The sequence below is a fragment of the Alligator mississippiensis genome, chromosome 3 (genome assembly GCF_030867095.1).
Source record: "Alligator mississippiensis isolate rAllMis1 chromosome 3, rAllMis1, whole genome shotgun sequence".
NCBI lineage: Eukaryota > Metazoa > Chordata > Crocodylia > Alligatoridae > Alligator > Alligator mississippiensis.
The window spans coordinates 253,768,555-253,793,213 of record NC_081826.1 but is presented as its reverse complement, the minus strand read 5'-3'; the positions used below and the strand labels follow the sequence as shown (position 1 = coordinate 253,793,213).

Below are 24,659 nucleotides of genomic sequence, written 5' to 3'. Positions count from 1 at the left end.
CCATGACTGGACAGGAAGATGAGCCCAAGAGGAGTGGTTGCTCCTCATGGAAGCGATCCTGACAGCACAAGGGATGGCCATCCCATCTCAGAGAAAGGGTAGCAAAAGGGTGCAGCAACCCCCTTGGCTCAGCAGGGAACTTGAGGACCTCCTACGCCTCAAAAGAGACTTACAAAGGATGGAAGTACCACCAAAGAGTACTCAGCACTGGCCCATACCTGCAGGGAGCGGATCAGGAAAGCCAAGGCTGCAACTGAGCTCCATCTGGCTTCACATATTAAGGATAACAAAGTCCTTTTTCAGATATGTAGGAAGTCAGAAAAGAAGCAAGGGTAACGTTGGATCCCTGCTGAACCAAACGGGATATCTGATAACCGACACCCAGGAAAAGGCCAAATCTCCTTAATGGGTACTTTGCATCTGTCTTCTATCAGTCCGACGGGACCGCCCTGCCTAGCAAGATGCGGGACGGCCAGGGTGAGGGTGTATTTATACCCAGCACTGGTGTTGATCTAGTAAAGGATCACCTTGAAAGGCTGGACACTTTCAAGTCAGCTGGTCCTGACAGATTACACCCCAGAGTATTCAAGAAGCTGGCAGGTATCATAGTCCAACCATTGGCAAAAATATTTTAAAACTCGTGGTGCACGGGTGAAGTTCCAGAAAACTGGAAGGCCAATGTGGTACCCATCTTCAAGAAAGGGTGGAAAGTAGATCCTGGGAATTACAGGTCAATCAACCCGACCTCAATCCCCAGTAAGATTCTGGAGAAAATCATCAATGCCATACTGGATCTGGTATTGGCAATGGGGGATGACATGGTAGGGGACCTCCAGATCGGTAGCCATCTGGGGGACAGTGATCACCTAATAATAGAATTCACCATAAGACGTCGAGTGGGTAAGGTAACGTAGGGTGAAAGTGCTAGAGTTTAGGAAAGCTGATTTCAATTAACTCAGGCGATTAGTCAAGGATGCACTGCAGAGTAGGAGTTTTGAAGTGATGGGAGCCCAAGAAGGGTGGCTGTGCCTTAAGGAAACGATCCTTTGGGCACAAAGCGAGACGATCCCAATGCAAGGAAAAAGAGGGAAAGGGGCCAGGAGGCTTCCTTGGCTGACCAGAGAAATCCAGGGCAGCCTAAGGGCCAAAAGGGGAGCACATAAAAAGTGGAAACAGGGAGAGATCACCAAAGACAAATATACCTCCTCTGCTCGCGCTTGTAGGGAGGCAGTCAGACGGGCCAAAGCTACCATGGAGCTGAAGATGGCATCCCAAGTAAAGGACAACAAGAAATTGTGTTTTAGATATATAGGGAGTAAAAGGAAGGCCCAGGGAGGAATAGGACCCCTGCTAAATGGGCAGAAACAATTGGTGACAGACAGGGGAGACAAGGCTGAACTCCTCAATGAGTTCTTTGCCTCAGTGTTCCTAAGCGAGGGGCGCGACAAGTCTCTCACTGGGATTGTAGAGAGGCAACAGCAAGGCGCCAGACTACCATGCGTAGACCCTGAGATGGTGCAGAGTCACTTGGAAGAACTAGATGCCTTTAAGTCGGCAGGCCCGGATGAGCTCCATCCAAGGGTGCTGAAGGCACTGGCCGACATCACTGCAGAGCCACTGGCGGGAATATTTGAACGCTCGTGGCGCACGGGCCAAGTCCCGGAGGACTGGAAAAGGGCCAATGTGCTCCCCATTTTCAAGAAGGGGAGGAAGGAGGACCCGGGCAACTATAGGCCAGTCAGTCTCACCTCCATCCTTGGCAAGATCTTTGAAAAAATTATCAAGGCTCACATTTGCGAGAGCCCGGCAGGACAAATTATGCTGAGGGGAAACCAGCACGGGTTCGTAGCAGGCAGATCGTGCCTGACTAATCTAGTCTCTTTTTATGACCAGGTTACGAAACACCTGGACACAGGAGGAGGGGTGGATGTCGTATACTTGGATTTCAGGAAGGCCTTCAATACGGTATCCCACCCCATACTGGTGAACAAGTTAAGAGGCTGTGACTTGGATGACTACACAGTCCGGTGGGTGGCGAATTGGCTAAAGGGTCGCACCCAGAGAGTCATAGTGGATGGGTCGGTTTCGACCTGGAAGGGTGTGGGCAGTGGGGTCCCGCAGGGCTCAGTCCTTGGACCGATACTCTTTAATGTCTTCATCAGCGACTTGGACGAGGGAGCGAAATGTACTCTGTCCAAGTTTGCAGATGACACAAAGCTATGGGGAGAAGTGGACACGCCGGAGGGCAGGGAACAGCTGCAAGCAGACCTGGACAGGTTAGACAAGTGGGCAGAAAACAACAGAATGCAGTTCAACAAGGAGAAATGCAAAGTGCTGCACCTAGGGAGGAAAAATGTCCAGCACACCTACAGCCTAGGGAATGACCTGCTGGGTGGCACGGAAGTGGAAAGGGATCTCGGAGTCCTAGTGGACTCCAAGATGAACATGAGTCGGCAGTGTGACGAAGCCATCAGAAAAGCCAATGGCACTTTATCGTGCATCAGCAGATGCATGACGAATAGATCCAAGGAGGTGATACTTCCCCTCTATCGGGCACTGGTCAGACCGCAGTTGGAGTACTGCATGCAATTCTGGCCACCACACTTCAAGAGGGATGCGGATAACCTGGAGAGGGTCCAGAGAAGGGCCACTCATATGGTTAAGGGCCTGCAGACCAAGCCCTATGAGGAGAGACTAGAGAAACTGGACCTTTTCAGCCTCCGCAAGAGAAGGTTGAGAGGTGACCTTGTGGCTGCCTATAAGTTCATCACGGGGGCACAGAAGGGAATTGGTGAGGATTTATTCACCAAGGCGCCCCCGGGGGTTACAAGAAATAATGGCCACAAGCTAGCAGAGAGCAGATTTAGACTAGACATTAGGAGGAACTTCTTCACAGTTCGAGTGGCCAAGGTCTGGAACGGGCTCCCAAGGGAGGTGGTGCTCTCCCCTACCCTGGGGGTCTTCAAGAGGAGGTTAGATAAGCATCTAGCTGGGGTCATCTAGACCCAGCACTCTTTCCTGCCTATGCAGGGGGTCGGACTCGATCTATTGAGGTCTCTTCCAACCCTAACATCTATGAATCTATGAATCAAGGAGACCCTTCTGGATAAGATGGTAGAGGGCAACATCCTGAGGAACAGCCAACTCGGGTTTGTTGTGGGTAGGTCTTGCCTGACCAATCTCATCTCCTTCTATGACTAGGTGACATATCACCTGGACAAGGAAGAAGAGATTGATATCATATATCTGGACTTTAAAAAAGCCTTTGATCTGGCATCCCATGACCTCCTCAAGGAAAAATCTGCCAACTGTGGCCCAGCTTCACCACAGTCCAGTGGCTGGGAAATTGGCTCCGAGGACGGACCCAGAAAGTAGTGGTAGATGGTAGCAAATCATTATGGCACTCCGTGACCAGTGGTGTCCCCCAAGGCTGTATTCTTGGACTGGTTCTCTTTAACATCTTTATTAACAATGTGGACATTGGTGTCAGAAGTGCACTGTCTAAGTTCACCAATGACACTAAACTTTGGGGCATAGCGTCCACACCTGAGGACAGGCTAGTGGTCCAGGCTGACTTGTATAAACTTAGTAAGTGGGCAGATACAAACCTGATGACATTCAATGTTAATAAATGTAAGGTATTCCACCTGGGGGGGTGGGGAAAAACCTGCAGCATGCTTATAGGCTAGGCAGCGCTATGTTTGCTAGCACCACTGCTGAAAGAGACTTGGGGGTCATGACTGACCACAAGATGAACATGAGCCACCAATGCGATGTTGCAGCAGGCAAAGCAAACAAAACTCTGGCTTGCATCCATAGATGCTTCTCAAGTAAATCTCAGTATGTCATCCTCCCGCTGTACTCAGCCTTGGTGAGGCCGCAGCTGGAGTACTGCATCCAATTCTGGGCTCCACAATTGAAGAAGGATGTGGAGAAGCTTGAGAGAGTCCAGAGGAGAGCCACATGCATGATCAGAGGACAAGAGAATAGGCTTTATGAAGAGAGGCTGAGAGTCATGAGACTCTTCAGCCTAGAAAAGTCCAGACTTGGGGGACCCGGTGGCTGCCTATAAGTACATAAGGGGTGTGCATCAGGATCTGGGGGAACATCTGTTCACCAGAGCGCCCCAAGGGATAACAAGGACCAATGGTCATAAACCCCTCCAAGACCGTTTTAGGCTGGACATAAGGAAAAATTTCTTTACTAGCCGAGCCCCCAAGACCTGGAACAGACTCCCTCCAGAAGTGGTGCAGGCACCTACTCTGGACTCATTCAAGAAATGTTTGGATGCTTATCTTGCTGGGATCCTTTGACCCCAGATGACTTCCTGCCCCTGAGGCAGCAGGCTGGACTTGATGATCTTCAAGGTCCCTTCCAGCCCTAACTTCCATGAAATTAATGAAATCTCTCTGTTCCACCTAAGCCCCAGGACCTATTTCTCCATCCTCCCCTTTCAGACAATGCCTCTGTTCCCTCCTTCCTCATGCCACAGGCTGTATAAGTTCTCCCAATTCTCCATGACAAGCAGCTCTGCATACCCTTAAATCTCAATTCCTCTCTTCCCCAGCCTCCTCAGTTTCTTTGCCCACTACCATTATATAAATCATTCAGGGTGCCAATATGTCAAACTATTAAGAGGAGAGGTAGACAGTAAGAATATTATGCTATAAGGGATTAAGAGCTGAATGCCAGGTTGGTCCACACAATTGCAATCCTGCTTGAAGCTACAGCTGTACTATAAAACTAGTAGGGGTTCCATAGATTCCTTACCCCTCTTCTGGCTTTCTAATCTTCCTGCTAATTTTCTCCCTTGCTTCTGTCCCAAAAAACACCACACCAAGGTTCTACTCACTGCTGCCTAAAATAATCATTTAAACTTTGGAACTGATTAGACAAGGTGTTCAAGAACCATTTTATACAAACAGGTCAAAGACTTAATGCTGTGATGCCATTCATCTTATAAGCCTAGTCAATAAGATAAAAGATTGCTGTGTAAGTGGATTGTTTTCTTATGGTTAATTTAGGATCATGCTTGAGCGTATTTGAAATCCACCAGCTGACTGAATTAATCAGTCAAGTCTTACTATAACTATTAATCTTACCCGAGCATGCGACAACGATGCTTAGTCAGTCTGTTATATGCATCGCTTAAATTAGTCACGTTTTGGCTGCTCCAGAGCCTCTCTGCAATGGCACTTGCCCGAGGCCTGTACAAAGATATTAAACATTGCTATTAGCAACAAAATACAGGATGAAGTAATAAACTCTGGCTCATTGCTAGTATAGGTCAGTGGTCCCACTGACCCACAGCATATTGCAGGATTAGTTCAGGTCCATTTTGATGAATGTTTTCTGAAATCTAAAAGGGAACAAGAAGTTTTGTACCATAATCTTGGCGTGAGGTTAGTTGCATCCACAAACTCTCCCCAAAGGCAGGCTTCTCCACCTATCACCAGGCTTTTCTGCTTTTGACTCCCTGTATTCAAAACAGAAATAATTTGGAAGTTAGAAACTCCAGCATATGCATATAAACATAGTGCACTTATAAGTAGTCTATGATGAATAAAGCTGAGGGTAAATAGATGCTTCAGTTTCTAGACAGCTACTTAAACAGATCAACTAGGAGTCATTTTATGAATGTAGACAGTAGATGCATGGATAAAAGCTATAAGAAATAGAAAGGGCCAATGATTTGGGCATCATTACAGTTCTCAATATGACTTTGGTGACAGTAGGGTAGGTTGTGAGCAAATAACACTGCAAATAACTGAACAGTTTTTTAAGCAAGCCATAAAAAAGGCAGCTGGACACTTAGAATCATAAAGTTAGGGTTGGAAGGGACCTCAGGAGATCACCTGGTCCAACCCCCTGCTCAAAGCAGGACCATCCCCAACTAGATCATCCCAGCCAAAACTCTGTCTAGCTGGGTTTTGAAAACCTCCACAGATGGAGCTTCTACTACTTCTCTGTTATTTAGAACTTGTAGGAAATCTTTAAAATCTACCTTTTAAAGTTGTCTCAAAAGTTTCAAGTTTTAGTCAAGTACTGGAGGACATAGCATATTAGGACTGAAGGAAACTTTGCATCCTCCTTAGAACATGAGTAGGGGTCTACTCAAAATCAAAGCAGCCAGCTGATTTTGCAGGCAGATCATGCGGCCAGCCGCCATTTTCATGAGCTTATTGCGCACCGTTGATTGGTGGAGAGGGGTGGGGCTGCACAACAGGCAATCTTCTCAACCAAATCAGTGGGAGTGGCAACCATCCTGCCTGCTTGTCCCTTTTATGCCGGGCTGCATAGCCAGGAGGCTTGCTGGCTCTCACTGGGGAGCCAGCATTTTATTTTGAGAGGGTTCCCCCCCCCCCAGATTTCACAGAGATCACCCAATTTTGCAATTTCTATGAAATCCACGAAATCATAATTTGAGTAGGTCCCTAAAACACAGGTCATGCCCAGGACTATAAGAATGGATTTTTGATTCAGCAACCGAATCTAACTAAACTTTGGTTTGCTCAAATATATTTTTTGGTTTTGTCAAAAAACAAAACAAAACGAAACACACCAAAAAAAAAAAAAAAAAGCAACCTAGAAAGCTTTTTGTTTAAAAGTGTTTTACAAGCACTTGAGTATAATGCAAGGCTAAATACCCTAAACTTCCCGAGGGAGGGATTTCTGGTAGTCTCCTTTTAAACACGATTAGCTGCTTACAGCATTAGCCCAGCATCTGAGATACCCAATTTCAATTCCCTCTCTTACTGGATCTCTCTGCATCACTCACGGAAGTACCCTAACACCCTCCCTCCTAGCTTATACTATATTCTTGGGTGGTGTTGTCAGTCCCCCTCTGCTGAAATTGTTCCAATATGGATAACTAAGTAGATGCTGGAACCCAGGTAGTCTACATGCCAGGAAAGTGTCCAAAGCCTGTACTGTCACTCTTGTGCTCTCAGTTACCATTTTAAAGTATTTTATAGATGTTGGTTTTATTTTATTGTTATAATATGAACATCGATATTATAATTACCAAAAAAGTATTTTATAGAGAGTGAAATCAAAAGCTTCAACAGGAGGGACTGAGCACACCCACTGCAGAATACCTGACAGCCTGGTGGTTAGGGAACTTACCTGAGAAGCTAGAGATGCAGGTTCAAATTCCATTAAGTGAAGAAAGAAACTGAACCTGGGTTTGCTACATTCTGGGCAAGTATTCAAAACCTGGAGCTAGGGGTAAAAGGCCCATCAGCATTGCCTTCTGCCAGCAGTTTGACTCTAGCACCAAAAATAGTTCCAAAGAACTACTGAACAAGGGAGTTGACTGGTCATCACTTGGAAATAGCCAGAATTGTTTTTGGTATACTTACAATTCACCCAAAAAAAAGTTTTGACCAGGTCTAATCATAACAGATTAAACCCCAAGTCCATCCAAACCAATATCATGCGTCAAAGAATGGCCAGTACCAATACTTCAGAGGATGGTGCAAGAAATTTAGGCTGATTTGGGAAATTTTACTTCAGCACATACCCTAATAAAAGTTTAGATGAAATATCTCACTTCAGGTTGCAAGTCTCTTTCAAAGTTATGTTGGATTCTATAGCTCTGCCATTGCATGCATCTGTTTCTAAGCACAGAATAACAGCTGTATGGTTAACAACATTTCATGCCTTTTGAGAAGCCACATACAAGTTCAAAAGCAATTTAACAAACCAAGAAAGTTGAGTGGCTCAACGCTGTAGTATTTCTTCCAGTCTTGCCCGTAACTAATGTAGTCTAAGTACCAAGGAGCTGCCAGGATAGTGGTGAACCCAGCTCGTGTTACACGGCTCAGTTCTGCAGAATACTGGTTCCCAATCCACACTTCAACTACTGTGTCTGGTTTTAGCTAGAAAAATGAAAACATGGATTTTTTTTAAAGGGTTAAAAGTGATTTTGCCACTAGTCCCATCACTAAATACCAATACTAAGTCTCATACTTACGGGATTTTTTTTGTTGAAATGATCATTTAAAAAGTGATCATAGGCATCTATTTTGGTTTTCTTTTGAAGTATTGATTCTTTGTTATAGAAGTTCTTAGTCTTGCCATATCACTACTAAGCCTGTTTGTGTTAAAGGAATTCATAATACAGCGTAGCCCAGAACATGCATTAGCCTTGTAAGTATTCAACTGAATGTGATTTTCTTCCATAAGCTATTGTCAGACTGTCAATGATTAATGTTTGTTCCAAATGCAGCTTTAGGAGGGAACTCAGCCCAAAAAAGGGATCCATGGTTTCTCCCACCCTTCCAAGAGACTTGGAAATTCCTGTTCTACCCATTTTACTTGCCAGAGATGTACTGATTTGAGGTTGACCTCAATCCTGTATAGCTTTACCATATTTACTCAAATCAAAGACAAGATTTTTTTTCCCCACCCAATCAGCATGGGGATGGGTGGGAGCTTCATTTTGGATTCATGTACCAGCCTGGGGTAGGCAGCAGCTCAGTTCTGGTTTTTGCCTCAGGCTCACAACGGAAGCTGGAGTTGAGCCATCATCTACCCTGGGGTCAGAACAGTTTGGGGGAGTGTGAGGGTGACAAGGGTGGGAGAGTAGAACCTGCAGCCTTCTCTCCCACCCCATGCCCACACCCTTTCTCCCCTCTCCCAGCTGCCCACTCGCTACTTATTTTTTGCAAGGGGTGAGGGCAGGGACCCTGCCACTGCTTTCCCTACCATCATGAACGCCACATGCCCCTAGAGGCTGGAGGGGCATGGCGAACTATCGCAGGCAGTGGTGGCGGGACTGTGGCAGCGGTGAGCTACTGCAGGCAGCCACAGTGCTGGCAGTGGTGGGAGGGTGTGTGGGGAAAGCAAGCACCGACTGGTGGTCAGCGACCACCCGCAGACACTGCTGGTAGTGGCAACTGGTGACCACCTGCAGACACCACCAGCAGCGTTGGCGATGAGGGGGAGGGTGGCAAGCGGCAGCCGCCCACAGGCACCGCCAGCAGTGTCGGCGGTGCCTTTTTGCAGGGGATGCAGCGCCAAGCTCAGGAGGTGCACATGTACCCATGTGCAATCCCTATGCATCACCAATGCCCACCAGAGCAGTGGGGGCTATGAATTTAAGACTACCTTCCACTAATTAATTATTAATTCATAATTTTCCATGTATAGAATCTGGTTATTGGGGGGGAGGTCATCTTGATTCAGGTAAATACAGTAAGTACATATAGTTTCAGAAGTCAAACTATTTACATTTTTGCAGATTTTGGGTTTAGTCTACAAAGTTTGGGCAGCATAGTTTTTGGCTTTAGGAATAAAAAGATCAGAACACACTCATGCACACCAGCTCTCATTGGTAATACCTCTGGCATCAATGAAGCTATACTGACAGAATAACTTTTCAGCTTAGCTTGAGTATTTCAGGGATGCAGTGTAACTAAGCCAAAAGAATAACTCCTTCTATATCTACAGTAGGAGTCTCTTCTGACACACCTATGCCAGCATAACTATTTCATCAGAGAATTCATTGTGTTGATGTGCATATGTTCATACATATTGCATTTTTGAAGCCTATCACAATACTGTACTGCTAAGGTCCCTGCCACACATTCAAATTAAAACTCGACAGAAACCAGTTGCACATTTTCAAGCACTAACTTTGTAGCTGGTTGGCTCTTTTTATAGCTGGAGCAACATTTTTATGGGGTGATAATTATTTTGCAAGTTTATTATGTAATTAACCAGTTAATTGTGTAATATATGTAAGATGTGGTAGGGGCCAAAGCAATGCATCTGTCTACTTGTCAGATCTTACCTTTGCTCCATTATCAAATACTTCCTGCCAGACAACATAGCCTTTGTTAAAAGAGGAAACAATATCCAAGATTCTAGAATTAAAAACAGAATTACATGTAAGAACTACCACTATCACACTTCAGTCTTGAATTTACTGCAGAGATATTGACCCGTGTCATGTTCGTATCTTAACAAGCTTTGTAAACAAAAGCATATCAACCAAGGTGATGAGACTTAAGCATTTCTTAACTGTCATTGGTCTGCCCCATACAGGACACCTACCTATGAAAACAATGTGCAAACAATGTGCAAATATGGCTATACTGCATCTGGATGTTTGTGAGCATTAATGCAAACTAGTGTCTCCAGCCAGAGACTCACTACTACAAAGTCAATGGAGTTGAACAGCTGCTTAAAAGCACTGGAGATAAGTCAATATCAACAAAAAGGAATGAAGAAAAAATGGTTGTACAAAAGAAATAAAGGTCCTTCTAGTATACTAATTATAAAAGCTAATTGATCTCAGATTTACGAGTGATATTTAAAGTGATATGTGCATTTAGATTGCTCATAACTATAACATCCAAAAGCGGTGTACAACTAACATTGCAATGAAGTTGTAAATTTAATGCTAGAAGTTTGAAAGAGGGGGAGTGGTCTCCTAGGGCACTTTTACATGTGCTCTGGGGGTGAGGGTGGGGGATGCTTTAATCAGAGCAGCTTGTGTATCAGCATCCCTGAGCTTAAAAATGAGTTTTAGTTCAAGCTCCCCCACCACCATTTTTGAGCATGGGGATGCTGATACACAAGACACAGGAGGCTGCTGAAGCATGGTAATTGTCCCACTCTGGACTCAATTAATCAAGTCTGCTCCAACATGCTGCAATTACAGAACATAGGAGCAGCTTCTGCGCTCATTGCCAGGTTTTGTGTGTTACTCTAACAGCAACAGCACCTCAGCCACATACATGCTACAGTCTGATTTAAACCAATTTTAAGGGTAAGTTTTTGGAGGCTAGGAAAAAAGAGCTGGGAAGAATGTGAAACAAAATTACTTACTTCTGAACATAGTAAGATTCCAGTTTAGCATAGTCAGTGCCAAGTCCCTGCTGCTTCATGAACTTGTTCACATCAGGGTTAGATTTCCTTAGAAAATGGGGGGAAAAAGCAGTAGTATGATACCCAAACCCAAATTTTAGTAATGTTTTTTTATATGCAGCATAGGGAATGGGAGGGTGCCGGATAACAAAATATGCCAGTTATCTGAGAGGCCCGAACAGGTGTCCTTGCATGTTTGGGCCGCCACCTCTCCTGCTGCATCTGGGGTGCCGCTCCTCCTGTGGGCCCCGAGAGACAGGGAGGCAGGCCTTGCGCAGGCTGCTATGCCCTGGGCCGTGGGGGCTTGGCAGCGTAGACTGCTTTGTCCTGGGCCGTGGGGGCTTGGCGAAACTGGAAGTGCCACAGTAGGCACTTCCAGTTTTGCTTTTACCTTACAAGTTGGTGTGCCAGTTAATAGAGCATTCCGGCTTGTAAGGTGCCAGATAATGCAGCTTTTACTGTATTTATTTTGAGTGTTTTAAAGCATCAAAAAAAGGTTTTTAGCATGGCTGTCTAAAACCTACCTATCCCCAGGAAACTCATCAAGAGCTGGAAACGCTTCAACCTGTTGTATAGTCAAGTAATCTAACTAGAATTAGAAGAAGCCTTTTGGGTCAAAAGTTCAGCCCCTATATCAAGCAGGGAATGCCATAATTCAAAGCATAACTACATTAATACCTGCCTAAACCAAGCAACTCTCTCATCATACCAGCAAGTGAAGTCCACTTCGTCTCCTCCCAAATGGATGAAGACTTCAGGAAATGTGCTACTAATTTCTTTGAAGAATGCAGTCATAAATTTGTAAGTTGTATTCAAAATGGGGTTTACAGGTCCAAAAGAACCACTTGGTTGCTCTCCATTGTAACATGGTGTAAGGAGGTCTTTTTGACCTAATAAAAAAAATGATAGGAGATGCAACATTATGTAATCTTTAGTATAAAAAAGTGTTTCAAACTTCTATAGTCCCAAGACTAATTATGTATTATTGCCATTTGAAATGAGAAAACAGGAGTGTGGGGATAAAATGGCTTGTCCAAGATGACAGAAGGAATCCAAGTTAGAACTTGTGACTTTCCATCTGTCATGCCTGTGCCCAAACCACACATTATTTACAGAACATGTTACCGACTGGATTCATCCCTGGATGGGAAATTCCACAGTAAGCCTAAAAAAGAAACAAAGTCACCGCAAAATTTTCCAAGATGATCTCTCTAAAAATTTCAGACAGCAGCTTCCAGGCAAACTTTTCTGAGTGCTCTCTCTGTGTCCTACCCCTGCCCTGGCCCCTATATTAAAATGCTTCTCATAGCATTGAGTAGGATAGAGTTTATACTCCAAAAGTATTGAGACAAAATGTAGACCAAGCAACAAGGGGAAGACACAAAAGGTATGATAAAAGAAATTGTGCAGAAGTATTGCCTCCTGACTTATCAAGATGCATAGGGCTCAAATTGCATGAACAAAGTTAATGAGACCAGAACAAGAGTTCTAAAATGTTAGTGGTACAGGGAATGGTTGCTCCTCCATTTCTTTATCTGTATTCTCTGCTATCTGAATAACTTTACTACAGTATAGATGCTCCCTGCACTGTGCCCTCTGGCTGAATGCAGTCAGCAAATAAAAGCAGCACCTACTGGCCAAAGGCCTGAACTACAAAAATAGCACAGTGCCACCTGGTGGTGAAAGAAAGTAATTACAAGTCTGAGTCGCTTGGTGTTTGCACGCCACAAATCCATTGATAGGGTGATGGAAGTGGTGGCGATGCAAACTAAAACATGTCTGAGCAGCTTTAGTTTAATGCACCAAAAAGACTTTTAAAGTGGTGGGAAATCCCACCCGTGCAAACACAAACACAGTTGTGGCGGCATAAACGGGAAATCTCGCATGTACAAACAGCCATAGGCTCCTAAAGACAGGGTTCTTTAGCCACCTTGCCCACCACCTAGCTGCAAGGCTCCATTTTCCTTGCAGCAATTAATGCAAAGCAACATGAAAAGATCATTAAAGGAGCCAAGGGGAAAGAGGAAACATTTGCTTCATTCTATCCATTTTATATCTTTACCCATTTTTATGGCTGTGGAATTTCTCTACCAAGTTTCTTTTCATTGCCTGTAATCCAGTGTTTGGTCATTTGGCACTAAGTCTAGACTTCTGTCGCTCTTGGAAAACAGCAGTGTTGACTGCAACTGAGAAGCAGTGTGCAAGCAAGTTAGCTAGCCAACTACATCTCTGAAAGAATCCCCCAGAATGCTGGGCCAAGCAAAACACCAACAGAAATGGTCTTTTTTGAAGTTAAGAGATTCAGCTCGGTAGTCCACCTGGTAGATTTTCCTGACTACCAGTTGTTATATCTACATAAAAAACAAGAGACCATTCTACGTTAAGGACTTAAAAGTAGCTGATTAGAAGTATAGTGTACCCTGAGCATGGCCACTAGTTTTTATGGTAACATTATACTGTGTCACCTTGTGAGAGGCAGATGCAACTTACCTTTCCCCCAAGACTGGGTATGTCCTGGAGTATCAAATTCTGGGATAACCCTAATACCTCTTAACCGAGCATACTCGATCACCAGACTGATGTCAGAGGGGGTATAGACATAGTTATAGGAATAGGATCCCTGTGAAATGAAATGGTCAGATATAAAAGACAGATTTTTGTAATAAAAAGGTATGTCAGGAACTTAAACTCCAGTTCCATTTTTTTGCAACTACTTTAATTAAGACAGAAGCAATTAGGTAAATGGGCCAAATAACTGCACCAAAAGAATTAAGTGCAAGTCAGAGATGGTTATGGTCAGAGGACAGACTGGCCCAGAGATACTTTTTTTGCCGCAGCATGACATCTGTTTTCAAGAAGGGTCTGTGACAATGAAATTAAGTCAGTTACTTTTTTCAGTTGAAAACAATCCTGACAGTACAAGCAAACTGCTGTAAGTCATGGATCTGTCATATAGCTTCAGCAGACAGCTTTTCTGTACAAACATTTCCCCCCCTACACCCATCCTTTTGCAAGAGCAGTTGTGGTGCTGAAATATAGGCCCTCATTGGCCATGTAGGAAAACAGATTGATAGGAAATGTCAGCGAATTGAGGAATTGGTTGGTAGTTACCATGCCTCTAGTTGTCAAGTTCAGTCTATTGCCTCATTTGATATCAGTGTCCATTTTGTGATGCTAATTTGAACACCAGGCCCCCACCTTCCCTCTGTAGTCCCCAGCAGAAGTGAGAGTGACATGAGCTTTTTTTTTTTTTAACATTATACCAAACTGCTGCTTTCAAGAGGAAGCAACATGCCCCTTCATGACCAATATTGTCTCAAGCTTCAGTTTAACCTCTAACAGCTTCCGCATTGAGTCACAAGCTTTAAAAAAAAAAAAATCACATGTTACTGAGGCAAGATGCGTTCCTTCCCTTTACTTAAGTGTTGCCAAGAATCTTGGGAGACCTGCTGCTATAGGTAGGAGACCTAATAGCAGGAATCTTGGGAGACTTGGGGCTAATCACCATACTGGAATTCCAGTAACAGACTAATTTAAGTGTTTAAATTAACAATACTACTGTACTAAAGTATATAGAGCAGAGCTGCAACAGGCAAACGCTGCAAATTAGGAAGTGAGTAAACACCATGCACAATGCACAGTTTAACCAGTGTTGTCTTGTACTCTAGACAGTTCAGAGTGTACTGCCTTTTGTGAAGCTGAAATATAGGCATGAAATTTCACATCTAACTTTATCTGGTCTTGGAAAATTGCAACAGAAGCCACTGAAATATTCCAGGCATGCACATATAGCAAGTTTATAATTGTGAAGACAGTAGGTGAAAGCTGTAGGGTAGTGTATGGATGCTTACGTGGTAAGCAAAACCTATGAAGTGGCAGATGCTTGTTGACTGTAAGTTACACTGGACACTACCAGTGTAATTTTTCCAAGGCCAGACAACAAGCTAGATAAGTATTTACCTTGTTTGCCTGCATACATTTTATTTTGGAGAACTGTATAAGGAACTTAAGGGCTTCACTATTTGGTTTACTCACCTTGTTACTCAAATCTGGGAAAGTGATGCTCTGGTAAGGGAATGAATGGTCATCTACTATATGCCAGTGGAAAACATTGAATTTATTAAAAGCCATAGCGTCCTGCAATAAACAATGCAAGGTAACATTTTGATTAACTGCTTCATGCTTTTTGCAGAGCTGAAGGGGGCCACTAGTCCCTTTCAAGTCAGTCTGGTTAAAGCTGTGCCATCCTGTAGTGCCCAACAGGACCAACAAACAATGAAGGAAAAAAGTTCTTTGCGACCCCCAGGTCATCCTGAACCCTGGAAATATAAACCCAAAAGCTTCTAGCTGTTTCTCCTCTTTTCAACTATTCAGTGCTTCAGCCTTTTAGCGCATAGTCTGTCTGATCCTGCTTGGCTGGGTAGTCAAAATGCAACTGTCTGATTAAAACACATTTATATTTCACACTAAATCTGGCTAACTCTCCATCCACAGTGCTGCAGTTGGACAGTCATAAACTACCACCAGTTTCCACTTACAAAGTTTTTAGGTGTTTGAAATTCAATCTAGGGCTACTGAAACCAACCCACATGTGCAAAATATGCTAACTGTTTCCTTTTCATTTCCCCTTATTTACAGTCTATCTGGTATAGACACTTTTATTTTGTTAAAACACAATCAAAATTTCCTATGTTAATACTATGAATTCCGGGCATTGAAACTGGATAGGATGTATGAGCTTTCCTGCTTTTGGTTAACAATATGCATCTCTTTAGTCAAACTGATTCTCAAGCTAAGTGAGGACTACAGTTCTCCTCAGCCCCAGCACCTCCAACCTGTATCATCCACTTAGAACAAATATTAGTCAACTGGCAGTTACCACTTTTCAGAAATGAATGGTGGGTTATCCTTCAGATGCTCCCCCCACCCCCCAAGCAAATGATTTCTGGTTCCACTGTCCTTACTGAAGCACTACAGTACTTCCCATATCTGGTGCTTACTCCCTAGCCTGATAAATGTATATGTTAAAAGACTGCTGCTTTGGGCATCTAAAATGTCACTCCCAATTAGACAGTTATAACTGCTCTTACAAGATTAGTAATGAATTCAAATTAAATATTATCTTAAACATGGGAGAAGAGCATTCTTGTTTCTTTAAACAATGGAATTCAATCACTCAAGGTTCCTAGTGCTCGCTCCCTGACAAACATTTTAAAATTCTGGTCCTTTCCTCTGGTCAGTCAATTTCTTACACTGAAATATTAAAATTACAGCCAGGTGTGCATGCAGGCAGAGGCAGCTATACAAAGAGACTTGAGTTGCCTAGCACCTCTAAAATTAGGATCAAGGTCTTGGATTTCTAGTACTAATCGATGATCCTAATAAGTATTGAAAATAATGAATGGCTACTCACTATTTAACACTATTTTTGTGAAGTTTGTCAATAAACAGTACAATAAGTACTGGGCAGACATTTAGGGAACATATTTGTTAAATCAAAACTGCTAACTTACCAGGTTTGTAAAAATAGTTTTCAAAGGTAGGTAGTGTCTTGATGTATCAAGTAAGATTCCTCTGTGAGCAAATCTTGGGAAATCAGTGATTTCAGATTCATTGATAAAGAACTATTATTAGAACAGAATTTGAAGATTAGAAAGACACAATTGTTTTAATAGTATTTTTATGACCTTCTCATGTTAAGATGTATTATCTTGTACAGGACCACAGCTCAAACAGATTTCTTATTTTCTGCATTTTAAATTAATGAACTATCAAATGTAAGAGTTAACTAACTTGAAGTTAACTAACTTCAAAGGAGTATTTTACAAAGAAAGATGACACTCACAACACTGCACTTGGTTTGAGGGGCCATGATAGAGGAAGGACAGATGAGCGCATAGAGCTATGGAGGTCTAAAGTGCAGCAAGCGATAGATGGGTCCACTGACCACCAGATGATTAGGTGGATGGAGGTCACTGATGACTGGTTAAGTGGATCCAGGCTCTCATGCTAATGTTGAGTGGGTAGCAAGCAGGAAGTGGTGGCAAGTTGCCATTAGGGCAATAAATGAGGGTGGCCACCTGGGGCCTGTCACCTCTGGACTGTAGTTTTGTGATCAGGGCCAGAGGGGCTGGATTTGGGACCAAAACAGTGTATTGCAGAATGCCTGGAGGACTGATTAGGCTGCTTGTCCCATGATATTGCAGGACAACCATTCAGATGTCCTTCATCATAAGTATGGAACAAATCATTAGTACCTATTATTCTGCAGAACCTTTTGGCAGCTTTGTCCTGTGACAAGCAACAAGAACATCTGAATACTTGTGCACTGTTCTAGGCATGCTGAGAAAGGATAAAGCTTTAAGGTTTTACTGTGTATTCTGTAAATGTCTATGTCCATGTGATATGCCCGATAGAGTACAATAAAGAAGTCTTATTTATATAGTGCTGAAAGTGTATAGAATACTCTCTGATGGATAATCTGCATCAAAACAAAATGTATACCTTGCCCCCAAAAATGTCCCGTGTTCTCCTGGAGAATGTTGTTCATAGCCCAAGAGCGATCAAAGAAACCAAAAGAAGATTCCTCTTCTAGCAATAGCTATGTGGAGTGCTAGTGGTAACAAAACTGTGCATTTTTAGTTAACTGTTATACTTACACTTCCATAATCATCTTCATAGACCAATTGGCTAAAGGTTTCCAGACCTAAAAAGACCACATTAGGTGTTAGTAACAAGTGTTTCCTTGAGAAGCAGAATTCAATACAAGACCCAGACCAGTTACTGTATTGTACATAGCTAGGAAAGCCCAGCTATCCTTTGAGATGCACTTCTCTACATTATTTGGGGTCTTTGTGGAGACTGAGATGAAACACTAGAAAAGAATGATTAATCCTGAAGATGAAAACAACATTTCTATATACAATATTGTATGTATAAATGCATTGTAGCTCAATTGTAACAGATTTATCTCTTAACACAAAAATCCTACTAAGATGCTGTTATTTGGCAGGTAAGTACAATAATGACAATTCCAATTCTAGTTTCAATCTTTAGCAAAGGAATAGTTGTTACAGAACCATAAAAACTCCCAGTTCAATAGAAAAAGTCTAGTAGTTTAGATAACATTTCTGTTATCATTGTTCTCACAAATGTTCACTTTCTGGATTCAGTTCAGATTCAGTTAAGTGGGAATGCAGTTTTGTTTCTAACTGTCTTAAGTATGCAAATATGAATCATCTGCTTGAGAAAATGATAGAGGAGAAATGTCAAAAGCGATCTTACCTCTTAATGCACCCCAAACCTTTTCCGCCTTCAATATAGCTACAGGTTCCGTTACATGTAAATTATCTTTGAAAGAAGAATCACAAAATATAGGTTATTCATTCAAAATAGCAACTAACAGGCAGCGAGGATACGACTTAAACATATACTATCCTTTTTCGTGTATCAACTTTCAACTGTGACCTCTGCTGCTTTAATGGTGGAATCCTACCACTGTTTGGCATTTACCATATTTATCTGAATTTAAGATTATTTCAGATTTGAACACAACCCCCCAGTAATTAGATCCTACATAAGAAGAATGTATAAATTTGTTACAATTTTTCATGCATAGAATCTGATTATTGGGGGATTGTCATAAATTCGTTCCCTCCCCACTGCTGTGATGGGGAAAGCACTTACCCCCCACCCCCACAATGATGCTTTCCCCACAAAGCCTGTGCCCCCTTGCAGGACCTGTGTCCCCTACTGCCTGTATCCCCCAATGCCTGCCCTTCCTCAAAACCAGTGTACAATGAGTTCCAGCTGCAGCCTGGAACACAGAACATATGCTGGCTCTGGCCCCTGCCTGACCAGACAGCAGCAGCAGTGGCAGCTGTAACTGCTGTGTCAGAGCTGGAGTCAAGCCTGGAGCCATCACCATCACCGCTGCCTGGGCTGGAGCTGAAGCTGTGACTCAGAGTAAACTGGAGTGGCAGGGCAGGAAGAAGGAGAGAAATAGGTGGCAAGGGAGCAGAGGCAGTGCAGAGCAGAGGTGGCAGGGGATAGATAGGAATGCATAGCAGCTAGGAGTGTACCGATACAGATTTTTGGGGCCAATAATGATATCTGATTTTTAAGGAGGCATATCAGCCGATACCGATCCAATTTCCGATACAGCATGGAGAGCTGCATCCAGCTGGTAAGTCTGTTGTGGTGGAAGGAGAGGGGGAAGGGAAGGCCCCTACAGTGAGGGAGGAGTGGGGCAGGGGCTGAGACAGGCACTGCTCAGCCGGGGTTGGATGGAGCCGTGGCTTGTCCAGGGTGTGTGGTGGTGGGGGGTGGCTCCTGCTGCTGTGTGGACCCCAGGAGGGCACTGGGGTCATGTGCCCCCGGATCTGCATGGGGTAGGGCAGGGTGGACAGCAGCGGTGCTGAGAGGGAAACCTGTACAGAGCTTTGCATCCATGCAAGATGCTTACACAAGGCAAACCACTAAACCATATCAAACAATAGGTCCTATTCCTCCATTTCACAAAAAGGAAAGATATGCTAAGTAATGGTTAGTTTGTCAGGTCTAATCATACACTCTTACTAAAACAGGGACTAGCTTCCATTCCTATATGCTCTATGCCTGTCATTTTTAATAGTGATATATCAAGTTATATTATGTGATACAATATTAAAAGATATGTTATAAAAAAGGATGCGTCAAGATTTAAGCTATACTTTAAATTCAATCTAATCTAAGTGCACTCTGTAACAGTACCCTTCAATATAAGGAAGCTTCATTACCCAGGCAGCCTAATCAAAGGTCTGCAAATAGTTCAAGCCATGTTGTTTACTGTAATTTGAAGTGGGTAATTAAGCATTTTCAGCAAAGAGATGTATTTCTAAAGAATATTTCCTTTGTCTTAAACAAATACTATTGTATTGAAGTAGCAAATGCAAAATATAACTTTTTAAAGGTGAAGCAACTAAAATGTCATGAGACTGAGGCCTGATTCCATAAGACTTTAAAGAAAACTTTGGACAACTGCCAATCTTACTAACTGTATCAGTAAAATGTAGAGGTTAATCACATATTGGTACAGATGACTAACTGCTTAGAATTATTTCACCCACTTATTTCTTCTTGGGAGATGGGCCAAACAGATGAGTCCACTAACTGTGTCTTGCAGCACAATGAGCTACTAAACGGAGACAGAACCATGTAGAAGAATGAAAGGCTTTACAAAATACCTGTTAACTTCAAGACAGAAGATTCTGCAGGTAGCTACACATTCTGATGCAAAAAAATAAATGGAGTAGTGCAAAGCTGGCCATACAATTGTACCCCAAAGGAGTCCTCAGAAAGTAGCCAGAGAAACTAAGTTGTTCACCAGAGCTACACCAACAGGTATTTATTTTATGTTCTAATACAGTGGTGGCCAACCTTTTTGGCAAGAGTGACACTAATCAGCCACTGCCATTGCCCAGTGTGACCAAATCCCATCACCACTGGGCCATGGCAACACTGAATTTGGCTGTATCTATTTTTGCAGATCCTGCAGGTCCAAGCCCGTATGGACTTTTGATCGTTACCTCCTCACCGACTGCCACTCTGCTTCCTGCCCCAACCCTCTGATCTGTCACAGGCCAAACACAGTGGGTGCCTGTGCCACTTTTGCTGTGGGTTGGCCAACACTGCTCTAATGTCCTACAAACTTGTGGGGCACGAGAATTTGTACAGAGATACTGGAATTTGCTACACAAAACTGGAAGAAGCCATAAAAAGACATTTTCATTTTCATCACTAGAAAAGAAAGCCAATGCTCACAAAAGGTGCTACATGAAATCTGGGCCCGAAAATGACCTAGATCAGCTGACAAGAGGAGGAAGCAAGCCACACTACCCAGCAAGGCCCTGTGGTATTTAACACATTGATTCCCATATCAAAACATTTGAATGGGAGATACTATGCGCAAGACAGCCATCTGACCATTGTTTGTTAAACTGAAGTCACATCACAAATAATTACCTTGTCAACTCCATCTTTAAAAGACTTGTCTAATGAAACTATTGCAAGAATATAAACAGAATAAGATAAGCATGCTGATGCACTGAGGAACAGTGACTATTATCTCAAGATAAGGGTAATTACAATTGGAAATCTGAGCTGAATAATCAAACTTTGTGCCAATTCCAGTTGAAGCATACCAAGATAACTTGTGTATGTATATTTTTTTACTTAAAGTAACATCATTTATGTTAAATGTAAAGGTTTCTCAGCAAATACATATCTGTTTAAAGTCTTGTGAGTGACTAAAATAGTTTATTGAATACAGTTTAATTGTGATTCATTTAGTGTAACTTCTAGATATCTATGTAGGGGGAAAGTCAAGTGTTGAGGCTGGCAAGTCATTTACATTAAGCCTCATATTATTTGTAATGGAAAATATTTTTGTCTAAGTTCTATTCACTCTGAGTTCTGACTGTTTCTAAAAGTTCAGTCTTCAAGTCATATTGATTGTGATAAAAATAACTGACCAAAAAACCACAAAAACCCACCATCAGGAAGTAGTAGTTTTGAATCAGCTTGTAAACTGATGATCATAGGTTTGTCATCATAGAGAAAGGCAGGAAGGGACCTCAAGAGATCATCTAGTCCAACCGGGAAGGTTTGGGTTTTTTTTCACTTGTTGAAAGTAAAAAGTGAAACATTTAACATAAGTGATGTTACTGGTAAAATTCTAAGGCAGATCTTATATTGTGTTTAATGTGTGATAACCTTTCATAAGTTTTAGTACTTCAACATGACACCACCTGAGCAAGGCACGGTTAAAATGACAAGTTTCTACTGCACAAACCTGACTGAAGTTGAGAATGATGTCTCGTACAGAGTTCCTTAACCCCAGGGTTCTACCAAATCTCAATTGCTTAGACTGATAGAAAAGTTTTACCTTAAAACAGGCCTTAAGTTTATGCTCTATATGGTTGCTTACTATACTAAGCATGCAGAAATATACTACCCTACTCTGTGCATGCTACCTATCAAATGAAAAGCAGTGTAATCATCTTCATGTGATACTGATCCTGGGCTGCTTCCCAAGCACTGCCCAATGCTTATTAGCACTGCTTGCAGTGTAATGTGAAGTCAGTTATACTGCTTCCTAATTCAAGAGTGTTTCAGCAGTATTGCCTGGTACAGTAAGCAAGCAGCATATGCATGCCCTTTATAAAAATACTATCCATACTGGGTTCAGTTTGGTAGCATGACTGCTACCAGTTAGCCATCTTTCCTTTGTTTAATGTAAAGTCTCGTTTGCTTTAAAAATCTTTTGGATAAATAACTCAACACTTATAATTCTTCAACTTACGCTAACGGGATAGCAATCCATTGAATACTGAAAAGCCTAACAGAGGTCAGAGCCACAGCTGCTGCCTAGTGCCCCTTCCCACCCTTCCCCAGTTGCCTTTGCACCCCGCACTGCTCCTCCATTGCAGCATCATGTCCCTGTCTCCCACACAAGCCCCCTTTTCTCCATTCTCTGCCCCCACCCCCCCACTTACTTTTGCTCTGGTGTCAGTAGACTCCTATCTTCACTGCAGCCAGGAGAACTGAACATAGGCCCATCCCCACTGCATAGCAGAGGTTCCAGCTCCATGCTGCTGCTACGGGACCAGGCTTGAGCCATGCTCCATACCCCAGGCTGCAGTGGGGGAATGTAGCCTGCTGGTGCTGGAGCAAAGGTAAAGGGGATGTAGAAAGGCATAGACTTAAGGGCAGGTGGAGACGGGAGGGGAAGGGACCTGAGGCTGCAGGGGGCAGAAACAATGCAGAGCAGTGTACCAGGGGGACAGGGGAAGCAGGCCTGAGGCTGCAGGGGACAGGCACAAAGGAGAGGAGAAGTAAGTGTGGGAGGGCCAGGTGGCAGAGGCCAAGCTACCTACCTGCCTGCCCCACTGGCTTCACACTACCTGTCCCCCTACTGCCCGTCTCCCGCTGCTCCCTCTGCCTGTCCCCTGCTTCCCCTACCACAGGTCCCCCCACTACCTCCCCTATGTCTGCTGCCTCACCATCTGCCCCACCACTACTTCCCCCAGTCTGTCCCCTCCACTGCCTGCCCCCCCACCACCTCCTCCCCCATGTCCCTACCACCTGCCCCATTACTACCCCCCTTACTGCCTGTCCCATCACCACCTGCAGTGGGGGGTGGGTACAAATTTAAGACAATCTTCCAATAATTAGATTCTCTACGTGGAAAATTATAACAAATGTGTAAATTTTCCATGTACTGAATGTAATTATTAGGGGGTCATCTTATATTCAGCTAAATACAGTATTTCATCTTCATTAGTTGAAAAGATGGGTAGCTCTGTAATATAAGATGCAAAACTAGACTGTGGAAGGTGGAGGAAGGATAGTGTTTTGACTATTTCTAAAGGTCACAATGCAGAATCAAATCTGGGGATGTGTCATGGTTACTAGAGAGACTATAGTCAAGGGGCCATAACAAGCATCATAAAAAGTTACAAGTACTAGCCTGGTTACCTGGGCATTAAATTGATAAGTCACATACTATAGCTGGGACTAGCTTATCGTAAACAGTAGGAAGAAAAAAAAAAATCACTGGGGTAGGGTGGATAAATAAAGCAATTAGTTACAGGGTGTTGCCATTGCAAAACATTTCCAACACCTTTTTTAAGAGGTTGGGCAAACCACAAACCTTATTATATAGCTTCATGAAGAACAAGTCTTTCAAATAAGCTGCAGTTACATGCCAGTGATGTGTGAGGTGGGGAAAAAATACTACAGGAGTCTGGAAGGGTTGTTTAGAGCTGTCAAAAGAGACATGCGATCGCAGACAGCAGCAGGATTTTCAGTGGAATCCTTCTTGTCCTTGAAAGCTGGCTACACCTTTCAACTCGAGGGTGGCCAGTCTACAGCACCTGGGCCATAGGCAGCCCAGCCTGTGCGTGCGGCATAGAGCAGCTTAGATAGGGTAAGTATTATAAAGCCCCTTTTATAAATTCATACTGCATCCACACCTTGAATACTAAGCCCAGTTCTGGTTCCCCCACACCTCAAAAAAAAAGGAGACAGAAGAACTATAGAAGGTCCAGAGAAGGGCAACAAGGATGATCAGCAATATGGAGGGCCTTTCATATGAAGAGAGACTGAAGAGGTTTAGGCCTATTCAGTTCAGAAAAGAGATGCTTGAGGGGGAACATGATAAGCATTTACAAAAGACTAAATAGCAAAGAGAAAGTAAACAGGGATGGTATGATTTGCTCTCTCACAATACAAGAACTAGGGGTCACAAAATGAAACTAGCAGGTCGTAAGTTCAGAACGAACACAAGCAAGTTTTTCCACCCAGCACGTCATTCATGTGCAGCACTCGCTGCTACCGGATGCTGTCGAAGTGCACAGTTTAGCCAGATTCAAAAAGGGATTGGAAAATTCTTGGAGAAAAGGGGGCATCCGTTGCTACTGAGCACGGGAGTTAGGGACACTGCCTCAGTGAAAACTTCCTAGACCTTAAATGCTGGAGGCTGCAAATAAGAGGGGAACAGGGGGAAAACCCCTGGTCATGCCCTGCCCAGTTCACTCTCCCCTTTCAGGATCTGCTCTCCACCACTGGGTGACAGGGACCTATTGGGTGTGCCAAAATACTGTGGGCTTTGGCCCACCATGAAACACTAGAAGCCTCCCTGAACAAGGGAGGCCAGTGGGGACACACGGGTAGCTCTGGGTTCAAGGTAAAGGAAAGGCTGAAGTCTAGAACAGGTTGATAACGAGGGAGCTGGAAGCAGACAC

At 43.4% G+C, this 24,659-nt stretch overlaps 1 protein-coding gene across 1 annotated transcript in view; it reads right to left on the bottom strand.

Moving 5' to 3' along the window:
• Positions 1-24,659, bottom strand: part of HEXB (hexosaminidase subunit beta) — a 29,537-nt gene that overhangs the window by 4,225 nt on the left and 653 nt on the right. Inside the window, exons 3-13 of the mRNA XM_059725097.1 lie at positions 18,160-18,225; positions 17,535-17,581; positions 16,389-16,499; positions 14,911-15,012; positions 13,366-13,495; positions 11,585-11,765; positions 10,837-10,923; positions 9,797-9,869; positions 7,706-7,880; positions 5,386-5,476; positions 5,103-5,207 (exon numbers count right to left, since the gene is read on the bottom strand). Of these exons, the coding sequence (XP_059581080.1) occupies positions 5,103-5,207; positions 5,386-5,476; positions 7,706-7,880; positions 9,797-9,869; positions 10,837-10,923; positions 11,585-11,765; positions 13,366-13,495; positions 14,911-15,012; positions 16,389-16,499; positions 17,535-17,581; positions 18,160-18,225 (1,168 nt within the window). The remainder of the gene's footprint in view (positions 1-5,102; positions 5,208-5,385; positions 5,477-7,705; positions 7,881-9,796; positions 9,870-10,836; positions 10,924-11,584; positions 11,766-13,365; positions 13,496-14,910; positions 15,013-16,388; positions 16,500-17,534; positions 17,582-18,159; positions 18,226-24,659) is intronic.